Source organism: Anoplophora glabripennis, unplaced genomic scaffold, assembly GCF_000390285.2.
Source record: "Anoplophora glabripennis isolate ALB-LARVAE unplaced genomic scaffold, Agla_2.0 scaffold243, whole genome shotgun sequence".
NCBI classification, from domain to species: Eukaryota; Metazoa; Arthropoda; class Insecta; order Coleoptera; family Cerambycidae; genus Anoplophora; species Anoplophora glabripennis.
Genome location: NW_019416329.1, coordinates 701,221 through 728,685, shown reverse-complemented (window position 1 = coordinate 728,685; position 27,465 = coordinate 701,221). Strand labels below are relative to the sequence as shown.

Genomic DNA, 27,465 nt, shown 5'->3' with positions numbered 1-27,465 from the left:
ATGGCTGTTATAATAGATTCAATAAGGAACATAAATAATTATTTAAATAAATATCAAGGTAAGTAGTCCGAATAAGTTTTATTATTAAAAATTTAATGCAGTTTTAAAATATACATATTTCACTATCTTTTTAAATTTAAATTAGTCATTTACTACTTTTATTTTTTTGTAATAAATACTTCACTCAAATAATGGCAGAATGAACGATATAAAATACTATTCAAATGATTATCCTAGATTGTAGTTTCTAAGATAAAGGAAAACCATATATTTTGTCTAACAGTTGTAGTTTTGGAGGTGTTTTACAGATTAGTTTTTAATAAATAAAATTAAGTTTCAATCTATAGTGACTAAATCTTTTAGTTACTGGTGAAATAAAATACCTAATTATAATTTAAAGGAAACAACATTAAACAATTAACCATTTATTAGTATTTATATTAAAATGAAAACTTGCATTGTGAAATTGGATTTCATTACCAAAACTAACATAAAGGAGGAGGATTATCTTTATGGGACATCATTCAACATCATGCAGACGTGGTATTTTCGATACAGCTCTATTGGGTTAATGTGTTCATTATTATTTTTTATAATGAAAGTACATTCTTCTGCTTTCGTCCGAAATAATATTTTCAGTTACTTTTCCATTAAAATTTGCTATTTCTCGCACGCATTGATAGATAGCAATAGATAACATTACTGTTGGCCTGTCTTTACAATAACTTTAAATTTTTACAATCTTTCAAAAAACACACAAGAAGAAATACGAAAGTAAAAAAAATACACCATACCTGAACAAATTACGTTTAATAAGAAAAAAAGCCGTGATTAGCTACGTTACGGTGGTTACTGAAAGGGAACTCAAACTGCATAGTAACTTTGCGCTACTTCCCCTCCGTCTTTCACTGATGCACGACGATAACCATAACCACCGCTGTAAACACTTTACGGATGTAGGAGCGAGCTACGCGGAACCCACGTATTCAGAGCTTTTCAAACCAATTTTGCAAGTCGCGTTAAATTGACTGCACATTACAAATTTAACATTTTCTTTTTAATGCTAATCTAGTTAATTATCTAGATAATATTATAAACTAAATTTTAAATTCAATTTTTTTTTACTATGAAAATGTCTAGCAGAGCCCACCCGCACCAGCGGCCACTGTTTATATTTATATATATTTTATTTTAATTATATTATTTTAACAGTGATAATATTAATGTTTTGCTCTTTATACATTTGTAATATGAATATTAAGTATTAAAAGAAAAATGAAGAAAATTCAGCCGATTTTATAAAAGTTGTTCAAAAATATGTTTCTTTTTAAACTATGGATACTAATATTTAAAAATCACTAGAATGAATTTAAAATTCCAAATCCAGTATACTATTTTTACGTATTTCGAAACGGAAAATTTCACATTGATCAATTTTTACAAATCTGGTATTCTCAAGATTGTTGATTTATAAACAAAAATTACTGTTAACTTCAAGTATGTTAATATGTATTTACTAGTCTACTAAGAACTATAATTTGTATATATATGTATTTTTTAACTCATGGTCAGTGGTTAGGTATGACTACAAGGATATCGTCTGATTCATATTATGAAACTAGCATAAATATTAGAGTTGCCATAAAACTGAGAGTTGACAATAAAATCAGCTGTATATAGGTACTAAATTTTGTCAGAAAATATAAATAAGAGATGATAAAATGTTAAGTTGTTTCAACTGACTAAATGTACAAGTATTTAAGTACAGTGTCCTAAATTGTCTTTCGATATATGTTTAAAAAAGGGTAAGCTTTTTGAACAATAAAATTTAATCTTTAAAGAGGTATGGTAGATATCATATTTTAGACTTTCGAGATAAGTTGTGTGTACTTTAAATGTGGTTGGAATATAACCTACAAGATGTCTTAAATGTTATTATTATTTAATATCTACTGGCCCAAAGCAAAAATAAACATCTCTGAAAACATATCCGCAAATAGACATTCAAATAACTATAGATATCCAGTAATAACATTAACGGAATTGGGACAATGAATTTATAGCTGCACTTTTATCTTAAAATCGCCGACGTTTCGACATCTTTATTGCGTCTTTATCAAGGCTGTTTAAAATTTGTGGGAATTAATACTATATACTATTTGTCTTTATTGAATGGATAACATACATTTTGTGGTGCCTCATGTTTGTTATTTTTGGAGATATTCTTAATTGACTGAAAAAATTGAAAAAATTTAAATAGCATTGAGAAGACAGTAAATGTGTCGAAACGTCGACAATTTTAAGATAAGAGTGAAGTTGTACACTCATTGCCCCAAGCCCGTTAATCTCTTTACTAAATTATTGTCAGAGGTGTAATATTTTATAAAGATGCTATAGATATCATTTGTCGGTTTTCTCACCTATGGCATACTGATGAGAACTAATAATTTTGAAACCTGGTGGTTCTACTAATGAGTGATCCCAATAATTTACTAGATATTGCAGGTGTAATTCGATGCTAGTTAGGGCTGTAGTCCGCAGAGTAGTTATTTACTAATTACACTAATTTCTTCATTAATTTTCAGATTCCACATATTATGTGTAGTGTAATAGGTAGATTTAGGGGACAAATATGATTATTTCATCCCAAACTTTTTTATTTTTACTCCAAAAAGTTTATATAAAATGGTGTCCTTATGTATAAACAATGATAGATCTTCCTTTTTATAAAAATAAACAGTAAATTGTCATCTCATGAAACTCCTGTTAAAATAATTTTTACTTAACGATAGGTCTGTTCCAACAAGAGTCAGGGATTGGTTCCTAACCGTTCGAAATGTTTGGCCTGTGTCTTCAGTGAATATATCGCAAGAATTAGTTGGATGCACATTTCCAACGGTTCGGAACCAATTCCTGACTCCCGTTGGAACAGACCTGATGATATTTATACCAAGTATCATTTTGTATACCTTTGTTCATTAGGCTTTGTCATTGGTAACTTTACGTTTATTATTAATTTAAGTTGTCCAAGTTATTGCATTGTACACAAATGCGTACATATTGTACCTATTTTTCACAGTTTATTGACTACCAAATTATTTGGAGGCATTTAGATGTCTTTCCGGTTCCGGTATTTGTATATATTTAAATTCAATTCATCGCCATGTATGACGACCGTCATAAAAAAGGGTTGTCTCAGTCATGACATGTAATGAGGCGTAAGGTACTGTACTATCATTATGCAAAGACTAGAAGGTATGGTATTCTCGTCAACTAAAATTAATAAAGTTTATCCTAACTATTTATGAATACGTAAAACTGATGTCAATATCACAAAAAGTATATATTCTTCAGCATTATCAACATTATTAGGTAATTCTTATGCAGGTTCCTCAGAATTTTTGGTGGATTCTGACATATTATTTGAAAAAGATTTGTAGGTAGGTACGACTGTTTCATTAATCATTGGGTGGTCTATTTTTTCAATTTAGTAGCTTCTGGAACTATTATATTACGAATATAGTCTAATGTTTTAAAACGTCTTGAACAAATCCAAGCATTTGGGTGCAAAATTTATATGCAAGCTTCAATCCAGATTTTTTAGATGTTTCCGTTATTTAGAAAATGAGAATATGATGTCATTAAACAATTTGCTTGATTACCTTTTGTACAAGCAAATATTGATGAATGCATTTTAAGAAATCATTATTAATAAATAATAACGTCAGTAATCACAACATATTCAAAACATAGATATATTATATGGATCAATCACAAAGGCACAAAACTGAAATTTAACTTCTGTACACATACACAACACGAAAACTAAACGATAAATATGTTATTATTATTATTAAAGTTGTTGCCTATCAATTCCACACGGACAGTATCCACAAATCGCGATTTAATCTCCACGTGACGTCATAACATGGCCGCAGGAGTGCGCAATATCACATCTCTTGAACGTCTATGATTATCTTATTACATTACTACACACTCTTTTCTAAGTAACTAGCCTATGCCCTTCTATTACTAAATAAAAGGTGAGGGACATGGATATAAGATTTTATTTGAACTTCCTATTAATAGATGGCGCAATTAAGTTGTGGTCTAGGACGTCACAACTGCCCGCCAAATTCATTTTAGTCTTATATTTTTTTAATACTCTTTTTTAAATTGCTACTCTAATAACGATTTCATATAAAATTAATAATACGGATCAAGTTTTTTGCCACGATTCCATTTGAATCATAGGAATATGTTTTTGATCATGACATTATTCTAAGAAATAATATAAAGGGTGTCTCAAAATTCACGCAAGAAGTAATTTTGTTAAAAACACAGGTTTTTAATTAAAAATTGTAATTTCTTTATTGATTCACAAATGTTACAGTATAGGGTTATGTATGGAATAGCACATCGAAGAAATAGCCTCCACGGCTTTGCCGGCACATACGCATTCTTTTGTCGAAATCGCATAAATGCGGTTGAATTTCATTGATACAGCGCTGATTTTACTTCTTCAAGGCTTGGGTGGTCGTGGACTTAGCATAAACCTTCAAAACTTCAGAAAACCCCAAAGAAAAACGTCAAACGCCGTTAAATCGCATGATCTGGGAGGACGATAATTCTGATCACTAAAACGGTAAATTACACGACCAGGAGATTACTCATGCAGTAATTGTGTTGTTTCTTGTGCTGTATGGCATGTGGCACCCTCTTGTTGCAATTGAGGCAGCAGCATTAACTGTTATTGCCTGACCTGCCGCATTTTAAAGAAGAATGGTCTGATGATGCCTTCAGCCCAAAATCCTCACGAAACAGTTGTGGATGCATTTGTTTCTCAACAATCACTCGTGGATTTTCGGAACCCCAAATGCGAAAATTTTGTCGATTAATCAAAATGAAAATGAGCCTCATTGCTGAAAATCCACTTACTGTTGTTCCATAATCCATTCAACGAGCTCTATTCATTCTGCGTAGTCGGTAGGCTTCAGTTCTTTCTCTTTCTCTTCGGAACTTTGTAAGCGTGAAGATGCAAATCTTTCGTGAGAATACGTTGTAGAGAGCATTTTGTAACGTCCAATTCTTGACCACGATGAAGAGTTGATGTTCCTGGGCTTTCAGCAACACTCTTAAGAACTGCTTCGATTTGTTGAAGGACGGCCAAAGTGTTTAAATTCACTAATTGATCTTATCTCGCTGAATTTTTCCATTAATCTCTTCAGAGTTGATGAAGTTAAATTACTATTCCGACCATTATTGTTAAAAGATGGCTCAACAATGAAAACGCGTCGTTCTTTCGTGTAGCGCTCTATTTTTAGTAACCCTGAAATGTCAGATATCACGCTGTCTTTTTTTTTCGTCGGTAGTAACTGCACAAGTAGCGTAGAATTCAAATCTTACGCGAATTTTGGGTCACCCGATATTTAGTTCTTTTGGATTATATATCCCAGGAAAATATTGAATTTTAAAACAAAGTTTTCTCATATCTTTGACTCCATAATTATTGAAATGTTGATGCAATATATAAAAAAGTAGTTGGTTATTTCTAGTGGATAGCTATTTTTTATAAAAAGGGTTCAAAGCAATCAATACTCAAATTGAGAATAAAAAACACATAGTTTTTCCGAAACATTAACTGTATGTATTGTAGTGTTTATTGTGTGGACGATTATTATCCACTTTTTTCAATGTAGGATGTTTCTGATTAGGCAAAATTAAATTTGTAAAATCAACCCCTTAACTGATCCATTTGGCACAATGTGTTATTTAAAAATGTTTCTTTTTAATGTGGTGGAAATACCCAATTAAATAAAAACGATAAAAGTTGTAAAAATGTTACAAATAAACAATTACAGACAATATTTCGTCTAGCTATTATTAAAACAAAATTTTTAAATGATGCGATGGAATCACTTGAAACATGTCATTTTATAACTATTTAAAATTAATTTATAGTTTTAAATATACTTTTAAATGGTTATAAGTTTATTCATATACTTAACATATTTTAAATCGTAACATGTATCATTAGCGTATTGCAATTATTATTAATAATTAAAAACAAGGCTGCCAGTAACTCTATTTTCTTTATATTAGGTTAAAGTTCCACATTATAACGGAAGTGAAAGCATACATATTTCATTCTTAAAAAGCACTTTATTTGCTTCTGCATTATACCCGGTTATATTTAACTTTGCTTATTGATTTTCAGATCCCAGAACGGCAAATTTTCCTTTGATGACTAGTCCGTTCTACACATTAGGGATATGTCTCACTTATGTTTACGTTGTTAAGGTAAGAGTTCGTAGTTCTAATTCAATACAAGTTACATCAATGGAAATAACACACTAGTTGAAATCATTTGTGGACTGATTAAAACACTGTAAATAAATCGGTCTGAGTAAAAGCTGAGTGAATACATCGAGTGAAATTATTGAGAACATTTTCAGTCAATATTGGGTATTTTGAAAATTTTACACAGTTTTGATAATATTTGAACTAAAACTGATGGTTTCACTAATAAAATTTTAGTTGTACTTACTAATAGAGGCAAATTTCACTAAATCGGGTGTGGACAGGAATTGATACATTATTGAGTGAAATTGAGTGAAAATAAGTCCTATTTTTCTTACAGTGTATATCTTATTTCTTATTTAGTTTTTAGTATGGCATAGTACTGAGGGAAAATTGGTTTTCCAACGTTTCAAATTTGCTTCTACTTTCAGACCTCCGTCCCAGGGCGTATAAAGTCTGCTTTATGATAAAATGTACAGGTTGTAAAGGCAGAGTCGCACAACTTAAGGGAATTCGGAATGACAACTTAAAAATCAAAATTTGTGAATATACAGAGTGGGTCCATGATGAAATAAGCATCATTTTGGCTAAATATTTTGAACCAATCTGAGATTTAAGTCAGAGCTGTTAGATGTATGTTTTCAAGTGGAGCTTATTTACAATTAATGATTAGGATTACCTTACGGGTGTAGTACGTAAACATGTAGTCAGACTGTCAAGAGGCAACAATGGGCAGATGAGATGTGATCAGGGTTCCTGGCAATCACTCGTGATATGTAACAAACAAGTACTGCTGTATGTTCTTAATACGTAACTAATTATGGTTTACACTCACCGGGGGCGCCCCGCCCCTCGCTGTCCTATCTGGTGGTTACTCGAATAAGCATCCCCGATGTAGGTTGTGCATGCATCTGGAACACCTGTAATCAAAACTACACACACAACATACGCTCACTTCTTTCATCCTCGTATCTCTCGGCTCAGCCCCTGGATACGGCGCCCCTTGGCTAATGCCCTCGGCCTCACCATTCATTCTCGTATCACTCGGCTCAGCCCCTGGATACGGCGCCCCTCGGCTAATGCCCCTCGGCCTTACCATTCATTCATTAGTGACAATAATAATAATGACACCTTTCACTATTAGTGAGAATAACAACACATGATTTATAGAGACAGATCTGCCCTAATTACGTGCTTTAATTAGTAAGATTTTAATAAGTAATCGCTGAGATCGTATTCACGTATTACCCACTACACTGCTGAAATAAGACTCTCGTCTCCAACGCAGGAACCCAGAATCACACCGTCAGCTGAATCTACATAAAATAATAACGCTATGAATACAATCAATCATTTATTGAGAACTAAGCCTAGTTGTTCACTTATTTGTTTATTTAATTCTTTTCTTTTAAAACAGCTCCTAACAGAGCTAACAACGTTTTATATACAGGGTGATTCACAACTTATCCAAAAAAATTTGGGAATAGATGCGGCATGAGAAATGGAGTCAATATTGTTAAAAAAAATTTTGTAAAATCCTTATAGTTTCTGAGAAAAAAATTATTGAAGTTATAGCACATTAAACCACTACATAGCTGGACAACTGTAGTCTCTAGCGTCATTCGCAATACGCGTGGAGAGCCATGTGACTCCTAATACTGAAATCCGTCGTTGCGGTAGTTTTTACCTGTTATCTGTGGTATTTACATCAGTTTTTTAGTAGTTAGTGTCAAAAATGGCTTGCGTGTATAGCAACTCAGAGTTGATGGATATCGTTTTAATTTATGGTGAAGCAAGACAACATTTGTATTATGGTGAAGTATTTGTGTTATGGTGAAGCAAGACATCATTTGTGTTAGTTCGTAGAAAGTGAGTAAGACGGACCCAAATGTGTTTACACGTGAGTGGATAAAATTTTGAACAATTGCTGTTGCAGCATCGGGTATGTCAAATGATTTTATTATTTAAAAACACAAATTAATTTTATTAATAATTAATAAAGGCAAAAGCATTTGAATTTGCCGATATAAAATAGGTGCGATAAAATTCTATTTACATATTTCTTTCCTTGCGAAAGTTTTTGTCCGTTTTTATCACGCCGCCATACCGGTCGCATTGTGCGAGGTCAGGTTTTACAGTGGACCAGTTTCCAGTGCCGTGCAGAAGTGTATTTTTAAATCAATTTCGAACTGACCTTTTTGATTTTTTCTTTACAAAATTGTATTTGTAAGGGTCCCCTGTACATCCAGAATTTTTTTTTGGATAAGTTCTGAATCACCCTGTATAATTTTTTCTCTGAAAAAGTAAATTTGTTTTGTGGAAACATTATAATTTCAGTTTATAAATCGGAATATAAAAATTATCTCTTCATTAATGAATAATCAGTACTTGAAGTAATAATTCTTTACCCCTTTTTCTTAAAGGGAAGAAAATAATTAATATTTTACTTTATAACTTTCAATAATTATTGCGCAGGTACAAAATTATAATACATAGTCGTTATTAATGCACTACTAAATTACGAAAATATTAGTCCTAGCTGTTCATATTGCAAAAATAATATTGAAAACTTGATTATGGTATTGTGGCAAAAATAAATCAAACTTGCAATATGTTGTATGAAATTAAAAAAATATATATTGGCTGAACCTTTGGCTACAGGGTGATTTCATTTTAAATACAGAAACTGCAGGAATAAATTAGCTGCTAAACAGTAACTAGAGCTTGCTCTATAAACTAATGTTATTTTATTATATAGTTTGAAATTTTTTCCAGAAATAAAATAATTTCTACAAAAAACCGCAGGTGGCGTATTCTTTTCTTGAAAAAAAAATGGCGGACGCTTTAGTAGCACGTCACTGGTTAAAACTAGGAGGTTTTCTTTAAATAAACGGATTGATTTATTAGGAAAATTTAATAAAACGTAAAAATAACCAGTGGCGTGCTGCACCTCCAGCAGCACGCCACTGGTTAAAACCACACGGTTAATAATACATTCAATAAAAGGTCTAATTAAATGAATACGCTGTAGTACATTTCATTCAATTCCGTCAGCGCATTATGAAGATATCGCATTGTAAATTTTAACACCCTGTATCTCGAATACCGCGTCCCCCAGGAAGAAAAGCTTATAGAGCAAACTCTACCTATTTTTTGATGATGAATCTAGTTCTGCAGTTTCAGTTTTTAAAGTGAAATCGCCCTGTATAAACTGTGCCAAGAAGCATTTTGTATAGTAATTAAAACGCTTTTAGATAAAAAGCGAAGTGTTCTTTATATTCTCCGTATATTTATAGTTATTATAATAATTTGCTTATCCTTTGTCAGCGACTAACCGAATGTTAAGAGTGATACTCAATTTTAATGGTTGTGCCATTTCAAATATGGCTAAGAATAGATACCTAGAGAAAAGAATATTAAATATATTAATTTAATCATCATTATAACCTAACCTTGAGTAAAAAATTTTGGATGGAAAAATTCCAGTAGGTACTCATAATGGAAGACATTGTATTCTTCATGATTACAAAAAACCCGTGATCAATGGTCAAGGCAAACAAATTTTCCTTTATCTTACGGAACAAGATAATTTATAAAATTATGTACTTGTGACGTCTTGTCGGAATGGAATTACAATTTATTTCATTTCTGTTTAACCGTCAGGAGCAGATATCTATGAATTGGAAAAACTAGGGCATATTATATGATTTGCAGCAGTCATATATCGTAACATAATTTAAAAGCGAATAAGGGAAAAGTTTGAAGATGTATTAGAGATGTTGCAATGGTATACCATATGGGTTGAAGAGAACAGTAAAACAAGTCTTGTTTTATAGTTATTAGAATGTTAAAGAGATACTTGTAGTTCAAGATTTAAATACTGCAAAGAATGTCAGAGACAATCTATTTTGAAAATCTTAATTTAACTTTCTGAAAAAGCTGCAGACACAAATAATTGTCACAAAAAAATGTATTTAATGGTAAATGGCCAGTACAATTAATTATCAGGAATTAGTGATTATTATATATTAGACTGATATTTCCTTCTCCGTTGAATTTCGCATACAACCCGTGCGGAAATCAATAATTGACTTGGGATGAAGAAGATGAAGGCTTTGCGACGTTGGATGGACCTGGGAAATTGTTGATGATTGGGGTGTACTTGCCTTTTCTGGTCTACTCCTTTCGTGTCTCCTTGCAGGGAGATAACCCCGTTGAATTTCTTGTAGGCTGGTGTGGATTCAAGAATCAAATTAGGTCTCGGCTATCGGAAGTTATGCAAACTTGCGTGTATAGTATGGTCGGTGAGGATTTTTGTTATTGGTTGAAGATAGGAAGTTTCTTTTATAAAGAAATATGTTGTATAAAATATCACTAAAATAACCAACAATTTCGTGGTATGTAAACGGATCTTTGTTGCTTGAAGAAAATCGACACTTGCTAAAGATCGGTGTTTCAATCAGATTTGCGGAAACAACTGATGAATACTAATGGTGTCACTAAATATTGGGGTCATGACAAATCTTTTTATTCCATTACCTAAAATCATGCTCAAGGAGGGTGGGTTTATATGATACAATATTTTCCACGTGTGAAACTAGTTGCAGACGATAATTGAATCTATAATGTCTGAACTCTTGATTTTTCGATCCAAGGAAGTGATTTATACAGGATGTTAAAAAGTATATGACAAGCTTGGAGGAGAATAGTACATGGTCGAAAATATTCAGAAAAGTCCTCAAATGGATGAATCCGGAGGTACGAAACATTTTGCGTTTACACAACTTTATGAAGGGCCAACAAACAAATAAAGAATGTAATTTACGAACAAAAGTCCATGGGATGTGCAAAGGGCCTTCTATTTCACAGTAGCTATATCTACGGCACAAAAAAATCGAACATTTTCGAAAGGGCATCCTTGATCTACTGGTTGCTGCAGCTCATTCATAAGCGTAGCTTATAGTAGTTTTCAAATATCCACAAGAACGAAGTGAGTTTAAAATAGGGTTATCTTGCAAGTCCGCCCTCTTCCAAAATTTCCCTGTAAATGTCCTCTAACGGCAATCGAAAAATGCGCTGGAGTATTAGAACCATATTTTGCTGTATTTGCTTAGAAACGTCGTTTAAAAGATTACTCAGTATGTTCTGCAGAGCCTGTTTAATAAGAGAACTGGGCCTAGTAACCTGTCACGCAAAATACCTATCGAAATCATCAATGAAAAACATATCTGATCTTGGAATCCATAGTAGCATGAGGATTGCAGCACATGAGTATTGTGAAAATTAAAAACTCCGAATAGTGTGAACCCGGCCTTATCATCCTCAACATCACCGTTAAACCCAGTGGCAAAATACCAAGCGAGCTTGATCAGGTGGTGAAACTGCTATTCCCCCAAACAAGAGGAGCATTAACTTCAACCTCTGCTGATATTTTCTGCAAATTCGTCTTCGGAATTTGGTCTACCCGTGCTAACATCGTGGGTCTGTTTTTGATACAGTCTTACAAATATACGAACTAAAGGGATCCTGCGATTGGGATAATCGTCAACATAAAGACGTAGCGTTGGCGTTGCCATTAGCATCACCATACATGAAACGTATTAGAGATAGTCTAAACAGGCATCAACGATATAATTTGGTAAGCTTTATCCACTATTCAGTACAGTATTGAGTGGAAATATTACTTATACGTGCTCTGAAGTATTTGTGGATCCATAACATTTGGTTTAATTTCTGTACGAGTCTTGGTTGTGGCAAATTTATTGATTTGTTAGAGAAAACTCATCTGGAACAACACAACACATGGATGGTCGTATATTAGTGAATTGTTGGTCCAATTTTACTTTCAATTCCAAGATTTTCAGTTAAGTGTATCTATAGAAATAAAAGTTATTGAGTGTATTTAAGGAACTGAAAGAGCCATTGTTTATTAAATGCATGCACAAAATGACTATGTAATTGAGATTGGTTTGCTCAAATAGTTTTATTTCATGAATATTTTAGTTACAAAACAAAACATAAAGTTATAATTGTTACCAAAAATCTTTGATAGTAACAGTCATGATAATAGAGAATAATGGACGACTTCTCTAATTCACCCCCATCTCATAAACATATCTTTATACCGTATAAAAATATTGTTAGAAGAAAAGTACTCACTCAATCAGTTTTAATCTAGGTACTAAATTATTTACTGTAGACATCTTATTACTATTGGTAATTTCCATAAGGTACATATTTTAGAATAATCTACACGTGTATTGGCCGATCCCAGTACAAAGATCTCCATCGTTTATGTGTTATTTAGTTACAAAGTTTGAAGGCCATTTCAGATCGTCAGGGTAATAAATTTTTGTTTCTTCAATGTCATTTTATATTTATGAGAGATATACTATATTTTAATTGTGCATCTGCTATTTTGCACTTTTGCAAAACCAAAGAGGTTTCTTATAATCAAGCTAGGAATGGTGTTTCTGTCTGGTTTTCTTCATTTATCGATTGATTGATTACTTACTTACATAATCAGAGAGATGGTGTCTCATTTAAAAATTACACAGCCACACAAAAAATCGACTTTCGGACCCAGAGGCCAGATCATGTTTATTATATTATACGTTTTTTGGGTCGTTGAATTCAAATCTGAGGTTCATTTAACCCCATCACCTCAGGATTTTTCATAACCTCAAAAAACCGATATTCTGAACAATTAAGCCATATAACCTTAAGACTCAAGCTTCCAATTAACCAAATCCCATAAACATTTAACCAATGATACCCCAACCTAATAAGCCCATTTAATCTGGTCAAGAGAGATTCTTAAAATTAATTATTCATTTATTTATTTTAGATTTATTGATTAATTTATAGCACGGGCTATCCTACAAATAATTTTTTTTTTCAAAAGCTCTTATGAGAACTATATGATGTACGAAATACGATCGCGCAACCACCTCGTGTTGTACATCGGGTAATGCTAATGCCGATGGTCCTACCAATTAAAGTTAAAAAAAACTAGATCGACTGTAACACTTGGTTCTTTGGTGCATGGGATCTAAGTACAAGGTAATGAAATTGTGGTTAGGGAATCGTGGGGTTATGAATTGTAGGGTCATGGAGGTTTTGGGGTTTGAGTGAATATGTTTTTAAGAAATCCTAAACCACGTTAACGTTTAGCCATAATGCAGATTGCCTATGATTTATTAGTTATGGGGTTATGGGGTTATGAAATTACGTGGCTATGGGGTTACGGGGTTACAGGAATTTTTTGGGTTTGAGTACTTGGGTTTTCAAGGAGTCCTCAGCTATGTGATGTTTTGCAAAATACAGATTGCATATGATTTATTTTCTTGATTATGGGGTTATAGGGTTATTGGGGTTTGGGTTCATGAGTTTATTAGGTTTGAATATCATTGGTTTAAATTTGTATGGGATTTGGTTAATTGGATTTTGCGTTGAAAGCTTGAGTCTTAAGGTTATATGGTTTAATTGTTCAGAATATCATTTTTTTTGAGGTTATGAAAAATCCCGAAGTGATGGGGTTAAATGGATCGGATTCGGAGTCAGCGACCCAAAAAACGTATAATAAACATGGTCTGACCTCTGGGCCCAAAAGTCGATTTTTATATGGCTATGTTAGACAAGGCGTCATGAGATTATATTGTTATTTACTAAAAATAAATGAAAAAGTTTAGTTGCAGTTCATTCTAGGTAGTTGTTTTTTCCAGATATTTCTTATACTTTTTACAAATCTAATGGTTAAAAAATAATTTCTAAATTTAAATCGGAGACATTTCTCTCAAACTGGAAAATACGTACTTTTAGGGACTGAGTTTGGAATTGTAGTCCCTTAGGATGCATTTATCTGCTTGTGTTTATATAAACTTTTTCTTATATATAATCGTACAATCCGCTAAAAGCAATTCGGCTCTAAGGAGCAGTAAAATATCAACAAATTTGTTTTAAACCCCATTTAAAAGCAAACAAATTATTGACTTAGGAAAATCGCAAGAAGTATTATACCATAGAAATATTTTATTATATTTTTGAGTAACACACTAGGTATTTTTTATGCTAATATGTGTTCCGTCTTTTTCAGGTATTAGGACCAAAGTTAATGGAAAATAGAAAACCTTTGCAGTTAAAATGGGTTTTAGTACTATATAATTTTATACAAGTTATATTCAGTATGTGGATTTGGTATGAGGTAAGATTTTAGATTTTTATTTAAGTTATATACTGTGTCCCAAAATAATGGAACAAAATTCATATTTTTTCCAGCTGAAATATAAAAAAAATGCTGAAACAGGTCAATTAGTAATAATAGAAATTGTCACTTTTCTGCAATATTTTCTATTTTTTTGAGCCATGTTTGACAGATCTATAACATTGTCGACATTTTTTTTAAAGACGAATGCAGCGGTATAAGCTTATGCCTACTTTTTCGTCATAGAAAACAATAATTTAGTGTTACTTTTTATTTTATTACAGCAAATGTTCAAAATGGCCTCCATTAACTATTGCACAATGCCCAATTCGGTGTTCAAAGTTATCAATTATGTTTTGAATAATATTTGATGTTATGTTTCGAACTTCTTCTGTGATACGAGTTTCAATCCTTCGATTGTGTCTGGTTCACATACACTTTGCTTTTTAGATAACCCCACAAAAAAAATCTAGTGAGATTAAGTCAGGGGAGCATGGTGGCCATTCAAGCGGACCTTTTCCACCCATCCATCGGTTTGGGAAAACTTCATTAAGGTAATTTCTTACATCTAGGCGAAAATGTGGAGGGGCACCATCTTGTTGGACCCAGACATCACCAGCAGCATTAAGGTTAGGAAAAATTAATTCTATGGCTGGAATCGGCTGAAAATGCAAACAATCCAAATAAATGTTGCCTGTCAAATTGCCCTCAAAGAAATAATGTCTGAGTATGCGATTTCCTACTATTTCAGCCCAACATTCACTTGTTGCCGTTGTGTATGTTTTTCTTGCATCCAATGCGGATTTTCAAAACCTAGTATTTTCCGCTTCACAGTTCCGTTTAAGCAAAAAGTTGCTTCGTCAGTGAAAATTATGTGATTTTTTAAGTTGGGTTGTCTTTCAAATAAATTTCTAGTTTCATCGCAAAACTGTGATCTTCTGTCTGAGTCATCTGCCCATAGTTCTTGTAAGACGTTAACTTTGTAAGGATGTCACTTGTGAGACTTCAGAGTTCTGTGAATTGAGGACTTCGACAAGTTGAAGTTGGCTGAGTGAGGATTTTCAGTAACGGCTAACATCACATTTTGATGGTCAATTTCGCTTACTGTTCCTGGCCTTCCTGATCCAGGTAAATCTTTTAAACTTCCGGTTTCTTCAAACTTTTTGGATACTTTACTTATTGTAGCTCGACAAATTCTCTGGTCTGGATACTTATGGTGAAATTAGTCACATACCTCCTGTTGACTACGGATATTATCTCCGCATCCAATCATAATTAAAATTTCAATTATCTGTTTTTCGCTTAAAAGAGCAAGCATTTAAAAAAAATTAACAATGAATGAATTGGAACTAAATCGATTCACGTTATAGGTACCTATGGTACTCTGGTGAATTTTATGTGTTTATCGATGTGTTTTTTTTTTAGAAAGAAAAGCTTTAAAGTAAGTAGAAAAAGATTAATAAAGAGTAGGTACGTTTTTAAAGTACAGAAGAAACTATGACTGTTTGAAATAGTCGTCAGTACGATTTACAAAATACAATTTTTTACATATTTTTGACAACTATGACAAAAAAGTAGGCATATCGCTGAATTCGTCTTTCTAGAAGGGTTATCTATTTATATTATAAAATATAAAGCGTCCTATTAAAAAAAATGTCGGTAATGTTATAGGTCTGTCAAACATGGCTCAAAGAAATAGAAAATATTGCAAAAAAAGTGACAATTCCTATTTACTAATTGACCTGTTTCAGCGATTTTTTAAACTTTGAACTGGAAAAAAAAATATAAATTCTGTTCCATCATTTTGGGACACAGTGTATATTTATTTACTAGTTTGTCACCATATTTCATACGATCATACGAAATTTGTAGAAGACAATTGTTTCTTTTAGGTAGGAATGGGAGGATGGTTTACAGGTGAATATAGTTTAAGGTGTCAACCAGTAGACTATTCAAATAAACCAAGCACGATACGGGTAAGTTTGACAGTGATTATAAATTTAAGAAAATTATCAATATTTTAATTTCAGATGGTTAACGCGTCGTGGTGGTACTTTTTCTCTAAATTTACGGAGTTCATGGATACCGTAAGTATTGCTTACTCTAGGCAAGAAAACTTTTTAAACAGCAGAAGATTAATTAAAGTCTACTTTTCATCACTTGTCTAATAGCTTAGCAGATTAGTTAGCACCTGAAGTTTGAACGTTGCTGTTGCAGCACTGGCCTTGACCAGTTCTTTCAGAGGTTTACTTAACGATAGATGATTGACTTTGGAATATAATTATAATGATGTGTTTGTAACGACCTTTGATATTTACAATCGTAGTCGATGCTGAGCGCTGTCCATCATTTTAACACGATAATAATTAGTGAACTATTTTGCTGGAACTCGTATTTTTACCTAATCATCGTTCGAGAGAAAATTTATATTATCATTTATAACTATCCGTGAAACATTAGATCCATACTGTTGATAATTATTATAATTTACTTAAATCAGTTTTATCTTTAACATTCTAATCTAATGGATATAAATCTGTGACTTATTTAGGCATCGTTTGTTTACAATCAATTAAAATGTTCTTTTCAGGAGTCTTGATCTATACAAGCATATTTTTGAAGCCTATGTTAACTTAACTATTGTGAAATTGTTCCTTCAGTTATTTTATGATCAAATAGTCTTAACGAAACAATAGTCTAAAGCCACTAGTTTTCGAGATACAGGATATCGCAGTTAGAAAAAAATCAATTATTTAAATAACTTTGACGTTGACGTAGATTGATGAAACTTAGGTTATGATTTAGCTACTTAAAGTAAAAATTCACTTGATTAGCCACTGGCGAAAAGACTGGAAAAAACTGCCCTAAGAATTAAAGAATTTCGACGTCACTGAATATGCAAATTGAAAATTGAATAGGGGTATTTGATTACGAGTTTTTGTTAATTTTAAAATGTACTTACATCAGAATAAATTAAAAGGTATTTAAAATTATTCTCACTCACTCACTCACTCACTCACTCACTCACTCACTCACTCACTCACTCACTCACTCACTCACTCACTCACTCACTCACTCACTCACTCACTCACTCACTCACTCACTCACTCTCTCACTCTCTCACTCTCTCACTCACTCACTCACTCACTCACTCACTCACTCACTCACTCACTCACTCACTCACAAATTGTTTGTGAGTTATAATGGGGGTTCCCAAACTTCACGCACGATTTGAATTTTGCGCTATTTGTGCGGTAAAGTGTTGCCAACTAAAAAAAAGACAGCGTGAAAGTTTAGGATTATTGAAAGTTCTACACGAAAGAAGAACGCGTCTTCATTCTTGAGCAACATTTTAAAAATAATTAAGTTAATGAAAATATTGTCAGACTAGTGATTTAACTTCATCAACTGTGAAGGGATTAATTGAAAAATTCGGGGAGACCGGATGAATTAGTAATCTTAAAAACTCCGGCCTTCCTTCAACAAGTTGTTCAACACAAAATATTGAAGCAGTTTGAGAGAGTGTTGCTGAGAATCCATGAATATCAATTCAGCACCGTGGTTAAGAATTAGACATTTCTAGAAGCTCTCTATAGTGTATTCTCACGAAAGATTTGATCTTCATATTTACAAAGTTCAACTGACTCACGAACTGAAGCCTATTGACCACGTAGAGCGAAGAGAGTTCGTTGAATGTATTATGGAGCAACAAGTGGATGCAGATTTTTGGAACAAAATCACCTTCAGTGTTGAGGGTTATTTACATATTGATGGCTTTGTTAATGGACAAAATTGTCGCATTTGGGGTTTGAAAATCAACAACATGCCACTCTTTGGTGCGGATTTTAGGATGTAGGCATCATCGAACCATTTTTCTTTGATCGCGACATGATAATCCAGTTTGCAGTGCCTAAACTGCAAGATATGGATGTAGACGGCATGTGGTTTCAACAAGACGATGCCGCATGCCATACAGCTCGAGAAACAATTCAATTACTGTATGAGTCATTTCCTGGTCGTGTAATTTAGAATTTTTGGTAAAAAAACTATGTTTTCTATCAAACTTACTTCTTGTATGAATTTTGGGATACCTCCTCACTAATATTCAGAAAATAAAAAAATTACATTTTTATTTTTTGAAATTTTGGGGCTATTTGGAAATATATTTCGAAAAATAAATTTCTAAACATTTGTTTTGTGAAATGAATAGTTCTAGAGTTATTTTATTTTAGATTTGTTTAATTCTGTGAAATGTCTATTAATTGAAATGAAACAAAATGACTTATTTTTCGAATTTGGATCCATAGATACAACAGAAATTACATGCCCTGAGCAAATGTGACATATTTTTTTTAACTTTAAATCTATTTGAATAAACGTGATATATACATTTTTTTAAATTTCAGCACCCTGTAGACACTTCTAAAACTAGTTGCATTGGACTATTTTCATTAAAATATTTTAGGTTAAAATGTTCCTAGGAACACTGAGGTTGAACTTAAAGAACAAATATACAAATATTTTATCTTTCCAGGTATTTTTTGTTCTACGAAAGAAAAATGATCATATAAGTACTCTTCACGTTATTCATCATGGTTTAATGCCCATGTCTGTTTGGTTTGGCGTTAAATATACACCAGGTGAGACATATGATTACGAACTTTTCAAAAAAATTATCTTACAATACGTAGTTTCTCTTTAGAATAATGTAACGCTATTCTGAAATTCTTGTAATCCTTGTTTTAGGTGGCCACAGTACATTTTTTGGTTTCTTAAACAGTTTCGTTCACATCATCATGTACTTCTACTATATGTTAAGTGCTATGGGTCCTCAGGTGCACAAATATTTGTGGTGGAAAAAGTATCTTACTACTCTACAGATGGTAAGTAGGTGTATTTAAGATTGAGTTGAGTGAACGGTTTAGTCGAATGGTTAGATTTTGAATTGCGACTTCGATGGTTGGGCCCGGGTTACTTAGACCAGCCTAAATCAACTCAGTCACAAGCAAAAATTAATTGAAGAATTTGCTAAACATTTCATGCAAGGCCCACTCAACGTTAAGAAAAGTAAGGAATTCAGTTGAAGGAATGCTATAAATGTTTAATTTATTGAAATGTGCGATGAATTTTGTTTAAAAATGTTAACTGTTTTTGCATCAGTTATTGAACCTTTGTGTAAAAAGAACAAGATACGTGACAGGACTTCAATACTTCGGCATTATTCAAAGGAAGGGAGCGGTAAAAAGGTGAAATTAATAATCATGTATACAGGCCGTTTGTTGACACTACATTGATTTAAATATCTTACCCAGTAAGTACTTCGTTTCCATTTTAGACTAAATTTCCCTTTTAATATCCAGAATTTGGAGAGAATACATATACAGGTGTGTATGCCAATGGCGACAGAATTTATATTTTTAAAAATAAGCAATATTTTAGAAGATTTTTGCTCTTACAAAATTTCGATATCGTTTATGGATTTCGAGTAAAATTCGCATTTTTATACATTAAATATAGGCAAAAATTCCGATTTATAAAAAATAATTTATAACTGCAGCCTCAAAGAAGGGAATAATAATGAAAAACGTCACATTAAAAAAAATAACTACACATTTTTGGTATTAGTATTATCAATCAATAAAATAAAAATCAACACTAATATTTTAAATAAACAATATCAACTAATAATGTAAGAAAGTCAACATTAACATTTTAAATAAACTGATATTTGTAATCACATTAAAATAATATTACAGTAAATGCTCAAAGTTACTTTCTTGTTCTTAAACGCAAACATTAGTTCTTCGAAAATTAGAAATTATCCAATAATTGTGCATTACCTCTCATAACATTAATTTCATGTTGTATTCTTTCCCATATTCGTTTTCTGTATTTACTGAAAAGTTATTTTAAACTGTGGTCCTCAACGCTCCCCTAATGAAATAATTACATGGGTTTAGGTCCGGGGATCGAGGTGGTCATTTTAAAGGGGCATTATTTCTTCTACCTATCCACCTGTTAGACCTTTAATAACCTGTAATACCTGTACCCTGTAATACCTGTAACCTGTAATAACTGGTCTTTTAATATTCTATTAAAGGAACTTTTTGAAAGGCGTTTAGCGGCAGGCTAAACGCCTTTTATTTACTTGAGGAATTTCTTCGACCCTTTCCAAAATTTGTTCCTCCAGTTGAATAATTCCGGCCGTACATTATCCACGATTTAATGTTACAGGTAAAAAACGTCCTGTTTCTCGAAGGCGTCTCTCCGCATTAGCAAATGTTTTGTGATTTGGAGTTCTTCGATTATGAAATCTTTCAGCATATGTTCGAACAGTATCACAACAATTTGCTTAACAATAACCCAAAACTACTAACATATCGGTTTGTTCAGCAAAAGTATAAATTGCAATAAAAAACAAAGTAAGCTAAAATTAAATCACAGCTAGCTTGAGGTTCTGTACCTTTTAATTATTGTTATGAATTTGTTTCCCTGTTATATGGCACCTCGTACTAGAATGTTCTGTTTATCTTAAACTGATTTTATATTATTTCATATGTAAAAAATGGTAATTTTACTGGAAATCCATAAACGATATCAAAATTTTGTAAGAGGCAAAAAATCTTCTAAATTAGTGCTTATTTTTAAAAAATATAAATTCTGTCGTCAATGGCGTACATACAAAAAAGTTACGGGATAGCCAGTGGCGCACAGGCACTAGAAAGAGAACATCCTGTATATGTATTCTCACCAAATTCTATATTTACATTGCCCTTATATAAAAAAATATGTGTACCAAATTTGAAGTTTCTAAGAAAAACAGTTTTCAAATTATTTGAAGAAAACTAGGTTATCTGTTCTATATTTAGAAGGCTATATCTTGGTAGGCGTGCACTTTTGCATATAGGTAAGTTAGGCTAAATAGTCTTGTTTTCATCTAAGGAACCTGTGGTCAAGCGTTGTCCATCCTTTTTAGGGACACCCTGTATATTCAATAAAGTCAGATTCTTGAAAATGGAGTCGTTCGTGTTAAAAATCTCTTGAATGAAAAAACCATGTACGAGCATGCTGTACTCACAATTACATTCTCTCCTTAAACGGTAAAATTGTTTCTACTTGACACCCTATTTTCTTTTACAAATCTTAATTTACACAAACTGTGCACAAAATAAGTTCCAAGACTTTTCAATTAAACAATAGTCCGACATTAAAACAACTCTTACTGCTTAACAATTGATTTCCAAGGCACTAGTGTCAATTCAAAAACGTCACGAATTTATACATCATCCCAATGTATACTATGTATACTAAAACGTGAACCCGAGAGTGAAGTTTGATGCAATGTTCAATTTTTTTTTGTTTCGCTATTGATAAAACAATCTATACAGAAAAAATCTAATACTTTTAATATAAGAATATACGTCAATACCTATTTTAGTGAAAAAATTTATTTTTATTTATTTATTTATTTTAAAAATTTGTATTTATGTCATTAATCCAGAACTATTACAAATATAAACATTTTATAAGAGCGAGAATTTTTAACGAACTCTTGATATTTCAGACAAACAGAATTATGAGCAATTTTATTATTTTCCACAATTCTGTTTGCTGCGTTTTAAAGTGACACCTATACGGACTAACTGTACTAAACTGCAACAAAATCTCAAAAGGCATTTCAAAGTTATTTGAAAAAGAAACATTTTTTTTTTGTCAACTTTGATTCCCTTTACCGACTTAGGATAGAGGTAAATTTAGTTAAACTTATTTTGTAGCAGCAGAAAACTATGATAGCTCCATGTACACGGAATATTGGGACACCCTGTGCATGCAGTGATTTATTTGCGTATATGTATATGTACTCAGATTGAGTAAAAGTTTTCAACTAAGTAAAATTTCTTCACTTAAATAAATAAATCTTGACTTTTACTTAATTTACTTAATTCAAGGTAACATGTTTAAAGAGATATATCAAATAACATTGTATCCTTGATTTAGAACAGCTTTTTCTATATGGCAAAATAACTAAATATTTATTTTATGTAGTGGCATAATATATATTTTTTACTGTTTAGAGGTAGAGGTTTACAAATATTAGGACAACGTTTCTAACGGTATTGTTTCTTTTGTAGAAACTTCTGATGTTTCTAATAAATAATACTTGTATTATTGTATTATTATGTATGTATTAGAATCAATTTCATTGATTTTATTAAGTAGTGTTAACTATAATTATTTGAGTTACAAGAGTTACAACAATTTTTCTGATTTATGACTTAAATACTGAAAAATATAATCAATATGTCAGGTTAAAGTCTTTTGTCGGAGATGATTTATTTGTAGTTTAATCGTAGATTTTATGTTCATTTAGGTATTTTGCCGCTTGGGAAGATAACTTAAAAATGTTTTTCAAGTTAATTAAATCGACCCCTGTACCAAAGTAAAAAGATATAACGATTGTTTTAATTCGATTATTACCACTTAACCAAAAATTTTATGTTAAAAACAAACATAAAAAACATCATTATATCATGTTGCTTTAAGTTCAATCAATTCAAATCAATATGTTAGCGTTCTCAGAACCAAAGTTGTTTAAATAAGGTATTTTTCATTTGCTTCCTTCATTTTCAATGATAAGCCAAAATCTAATTTTTTAATATTTTCTATTTCTATCAGTTTTGCAAGTATAAATATTTGCTTAAAATATTTTTTTATAAAAATATTTTTCCTGCAGCAAAAGTTACTAGAGAAAGGAGCATTATTCGAATTTCATTTATTATTGACAGTATACTGAATACTGCGCAGTCGTCTTGACGCCTCAAGTACTTCCTTGTAGATTTAACAAGTATACGCTTATAAAATCTAAATTTACCTTGAATAATTTAAATAAAAAAACAAAATTAACTTACTCAATGTGCAGTTGTAACATGTAAGAAGAAAGATATATAATAATACCTCATACCTCATTTTAAAATATTATTTTTATTAACAATTTAGTCTAAAGAAATAATAAATTAGAAGTAAATAATTACAACAAAAAAAATCAATCAATAAATCCACATAAATTAATAATTCAAAAGTGGGATAAAATTTTTAAGCTAGAAATATGTATACCTAATAAGAAAACCTATTTTCAACATGTGTGTAAATAAGTTTCTTAAAGAACTGATCAGGATCACAATTGGTGCATATAAAATAGTAATTATGTGTTTGCTGCCTCTTGAATCAATTGATTCTACTTATTTCTGTTGCTACTGTTGATAATAATCTGCAGTACATAAATGTTTACTAGTAATTCCAAAGGTAAATTCCAATTATTGTATGTACAATCCACATCATCAAACGCTATCTTGTTTAATCTAACTCATTTGAAGAAAAAACAAATAAAATCAAAACAAATGATATAAGTATACGCAGATTCTACACTTATATAGGTGGTATGTGATTAAGAGTTATTGGTCTGATATATATGAAACGTTACTACATAATTCAATGATATTATTTCCCGCAGAGTAGTTGTTTGCTACAATATTAAGAAATTAAATTATTTCGCCTAGTGCGATACTAGTCATAGTTCCTATGTATTAGTAGGTCGCTGTCTGCCAGTAAATATAATGCAATATTTGTGTCAGTACGCATTGACTGGTTTTTTTATTTATTGAATATTTTACCATCCCTTAGTTTTTCATAACGAAAATATGACACTGAAAAAAAAATACAAATAGAGAATACAATCTTCCACTGTTCAATAAAATAATAGCGGTCTCTTTTAATTTTATTTTAACTGCATTATTTTCCTTCTCCAAAATTTTCCTTCTCCTTAATTTTCATGTTGATAAGCTTCACCAGCCGTTTTTCATTTCATTTGAGAAAAAGTCTGAGAACCATTTACTTTTTCCCTTTTGTTTTCCATTTTACTTATGTAAAATAATGTAATAAAGACACTATTAAAGCAGCAATAACCAAATTGACCCTTTGATAATAATTCAACGCTTTAATTGTATCTCATAAAACCTAAAAAGCAGCCAGAACTCTGCATTCAGTAGGTTTCTCCTTGGACATAGCCCTGGAAACGAGTCTACGCATCATACTAGTGGCGTTTTATTTTGGGTATTCATAGACTCGATCAACCCTGGCAATCCTTCAGTTTCGTGAACACCCAAAATCCTAATCCACAGACACTGTACATACTACGATTCACTCACTCAGGTGAGTCCTGGTCATACGAAGACAAAGTCAGTATTGTAACCATGCAGATTTTGATGGATACTAAAAATCCCCTTAAGTGCCCATATTCCGCTACAGCTGTACATTTATCTTCACATGCGGCTCCGTAAAGGCTTCTGTTTACAATCTTGTATACTGATATCTCTGGAAGCAGTGAATGATTCGAGAAACTCGACTCGGTTTCAAACATTTCACCCAAAGGCTTTAGTAAATTAAGTTTTTAGTTATTCTCGGACGATCTATGTCATCCCTATTTTCCTTTAATATGTATATTAGTTTTTAACAGCCACAGTAATTATTGCAAAACAATAACTGAAAATCATATTATTGGTTTATTGCAACTTTTAGACCAAAGACACCCACAAAATGTGTAGTTTTTGCAGAATTTAGACCTTTGCGGAAGTTGTTCTTATAAATTGTAGTCGTGTGACTCGGAATAAAAGAAAATATTGACTAATCAAAAAGTATTATGTATGTTCTTTTTGACACGAGGTGTATGTCCCCACTGCTCGCTCTGATATAACATACTGCGGTCTTCGTGTTCTCCCATTCCATGGTCTTGATGTTTCACCAACTGTGACATTTGCTTTTCTTTGATATTTGACTGATTATTTTGATTAGATTGTCGAGAAACAGAAATTTTCGAAGCGGCAACTTCTGCTGTGTTATTGGCGCAAAGACTGATTTATTTAAAATTCGTTTATTTTTTTAGTGTGGTAAACATACTCAGTTAGATAGAAAAATAATTAAAAATAACACAAATAAATTATAGACAATATCACAATTAATTAAAAATTTTATTTTAGGCACAATTTGTGGCTATCATGGTCCACGCTTTCCAACTGCTATTCATCGACTGCAACTACCCCCGTGCCTTCGTATGGTGGATCGGAATGCACGCTGTGATGTTCTTCTTCCTCTTCAAAGAATTCTATAATCAGACTTACAGTAAGAGGAAGGCAGCACCTAAGCTAAAAGTGGAAGGGCAGCAAGAACCAATTCAAAATGGTTTTGTTAAAAGTAATCACATCCAAAATGGAGACATTCGGAAGAACGGAGAATATAAAAACGGAGAGGTTTATCAAAATGGCGCCGCCAAAGCCACAAACGTGAACGATTACTACGTGAACGGGTCGACGACGGATGTACATCACAGGATAAAGTCCAAGTGATTTTTGTTATTTCTTAGTACATGATTCCAGTCATAATAGTTAAGAGACTACTTAATTTAAAGTGATAATAGAGGAGATGGTCGATAACCATATATAGTTTTTATCTGAAGAAACAAGGATTATACAAAATTTTGATGAAGGATTTTGGTTCAATGATTAACTGTATTTGTGCGCAGAAGATCGAGGAGTCAAATACGATTTTTCTTCATTCTAATCTCATAAATGTTACGTTGTTAATTAGTACCAACATCCTTTAAATTGAATAAATACGTTTTGCGTCACTTGGAAGAAAGTTAAACTTTTATGGCATCATACGATTACAAAATTTTTTTATGTTATTGCAATTTTTCTATTTTTTTTCAAATTCGGTAATATTGCATTTTCAAATATTGGAATGAAATCTGAAATTAAAAATTTATTCAATTCCGTCCTTTCTAATGAACTGTATATTTTTTACCATTTCCAAGATACACACTAATAATTACTGTGAAATAAAATAAATCATATGCGAAATAGTCCAATTAACTAAGCCTTTAAATCGAAATTTTGTCAACTTGGCTGAATTTTTGATATGAGTTAGTTTAAGGTATATTATAACAATAAGTGAGAGTAATTTTTTGTTCAACCCCCGGCCAAGGGTGGAAAAAGATAAAACAAAGCGCTTTTTCAAGATAACTCAAAAAGGGTAAGAGCTAGAAAAAAAAGTTTTCATGAAAGTTGTAAAGCAGACAATTCTACATAAAAATGGCCTCTTAACTTTTTCTTGTACTATTAAAATTAACAGAGTTAGGGAGGCTAGAAGTTAAGGGAAGATTTCAGAAATTTAAAAAAAATCATAACAAACAGAAAAATGAATGAATTTAGTAATTTTTTTTTTCAATCTGCTCTAAAAAATGTAACTTTTCTTTTCAGAGAAATAGATATATTTTTTAATTTTTAATAAGAAAATTATCACAAAAAATCAAATTTTTAATCGTTAATTTTAATGATTTAACAAAATTTTAATTTCTGAAATCTTCCCTTAACTTCTAGCCTCCCTAACTCTGTTAATTTTAATAGTACAACAAAAAGTTAAGAGGCCATTTTTATGTAGAATTGTCTGCTTTACAACTTTCATGAAAAACTTTTTTTTCTAGCTCTTCCCCTTTTTGAGTTATCTTTAAAAAGCCTTTTGTTTTATCTTTTTCCACCCTTGGCCGGGGGTTGAACAAAAAATTACTCTCACTTATTGTTATAATATACCTTAAAGTAACTCATATCAAAAATTCGGCCAAGTTGACAAAATTTCGATTTAAAGGCTTAGTTAATTGGACTAAAAGTAATGCAAATGCAGTAAGAACATTTTTCTTACTACGATCCGGATCGTCTAGCGTTTAAAAAAATTTGTTCATTATCAGTGGTCGTATTGGAAATGTATTGTAATAAATGTTCCGTTCCTTTTGTTAGGTAGGTATGTTTACTTCAGGTAAAACACTCTATGTAATTGCTCAATTTTTATAGCACTTAAATTTGTTACCTACAATAATATAATAGTCAGGTGCAGCTTTAGTGGATTAATTAAAA

At 31.8% G+C, this 27,465-nt stretch overlaps 1 protein-coding gene across 1 annotated transcript; it reads left to right on the top strand.

Annotated features, from left to right (window-relative positions):
• LOC108907998 (elongation of very long chain fatty acids protein AAEL008004) lies at positions 1-26,296 on the top strand. The gene is made up of 8 exons (XM_018711888.2): positions 1-58; positions 6,218-6,300; positions 14,396-14,503; positions 16,396-16,479; positions 16,534-16,590; positions 19,038-19,143; positions 19,250-19,386; positions 25,537-26,296. The coding sequence occupies exons 1-8, from the start codon at positions 1-3 to the stop codon at positions 25,900-25,902; spliced, it is 999 nt and encodes a 332-aa protein (XP_018567404.1). The 3' UTR covers positions 25,903-26,296.
• The last annotated feature ends 1,169 nt before the right edge of the window (positions 26,297-27,465 follow it).

Excerpts from the sequence above, each read along its gene's own strand:
- LOC108907998 (XM_018711888.2), top strand. The coding sequence starts at position 1 with ATGGCTGTTATAATAGATTCAATAAGGAACATAAATAATTATTTAAAT. Across the intron at positions 6,301-14,395 it reads CTTATGTTTACGTTGTTAAG|GTATTAGGACCAAAGTTAAT; the intron begins GTAAGAGTTCGT and ends CGTCTTTTTCAG. Across the intron at positions 14,504-16,395 it reads GTATGTGGATTTGGTATGAG|GTAGGAATGGGAGGATGGTT; the intron begins GTAAGATTTTAG and ends TGTTTCTTTTAG.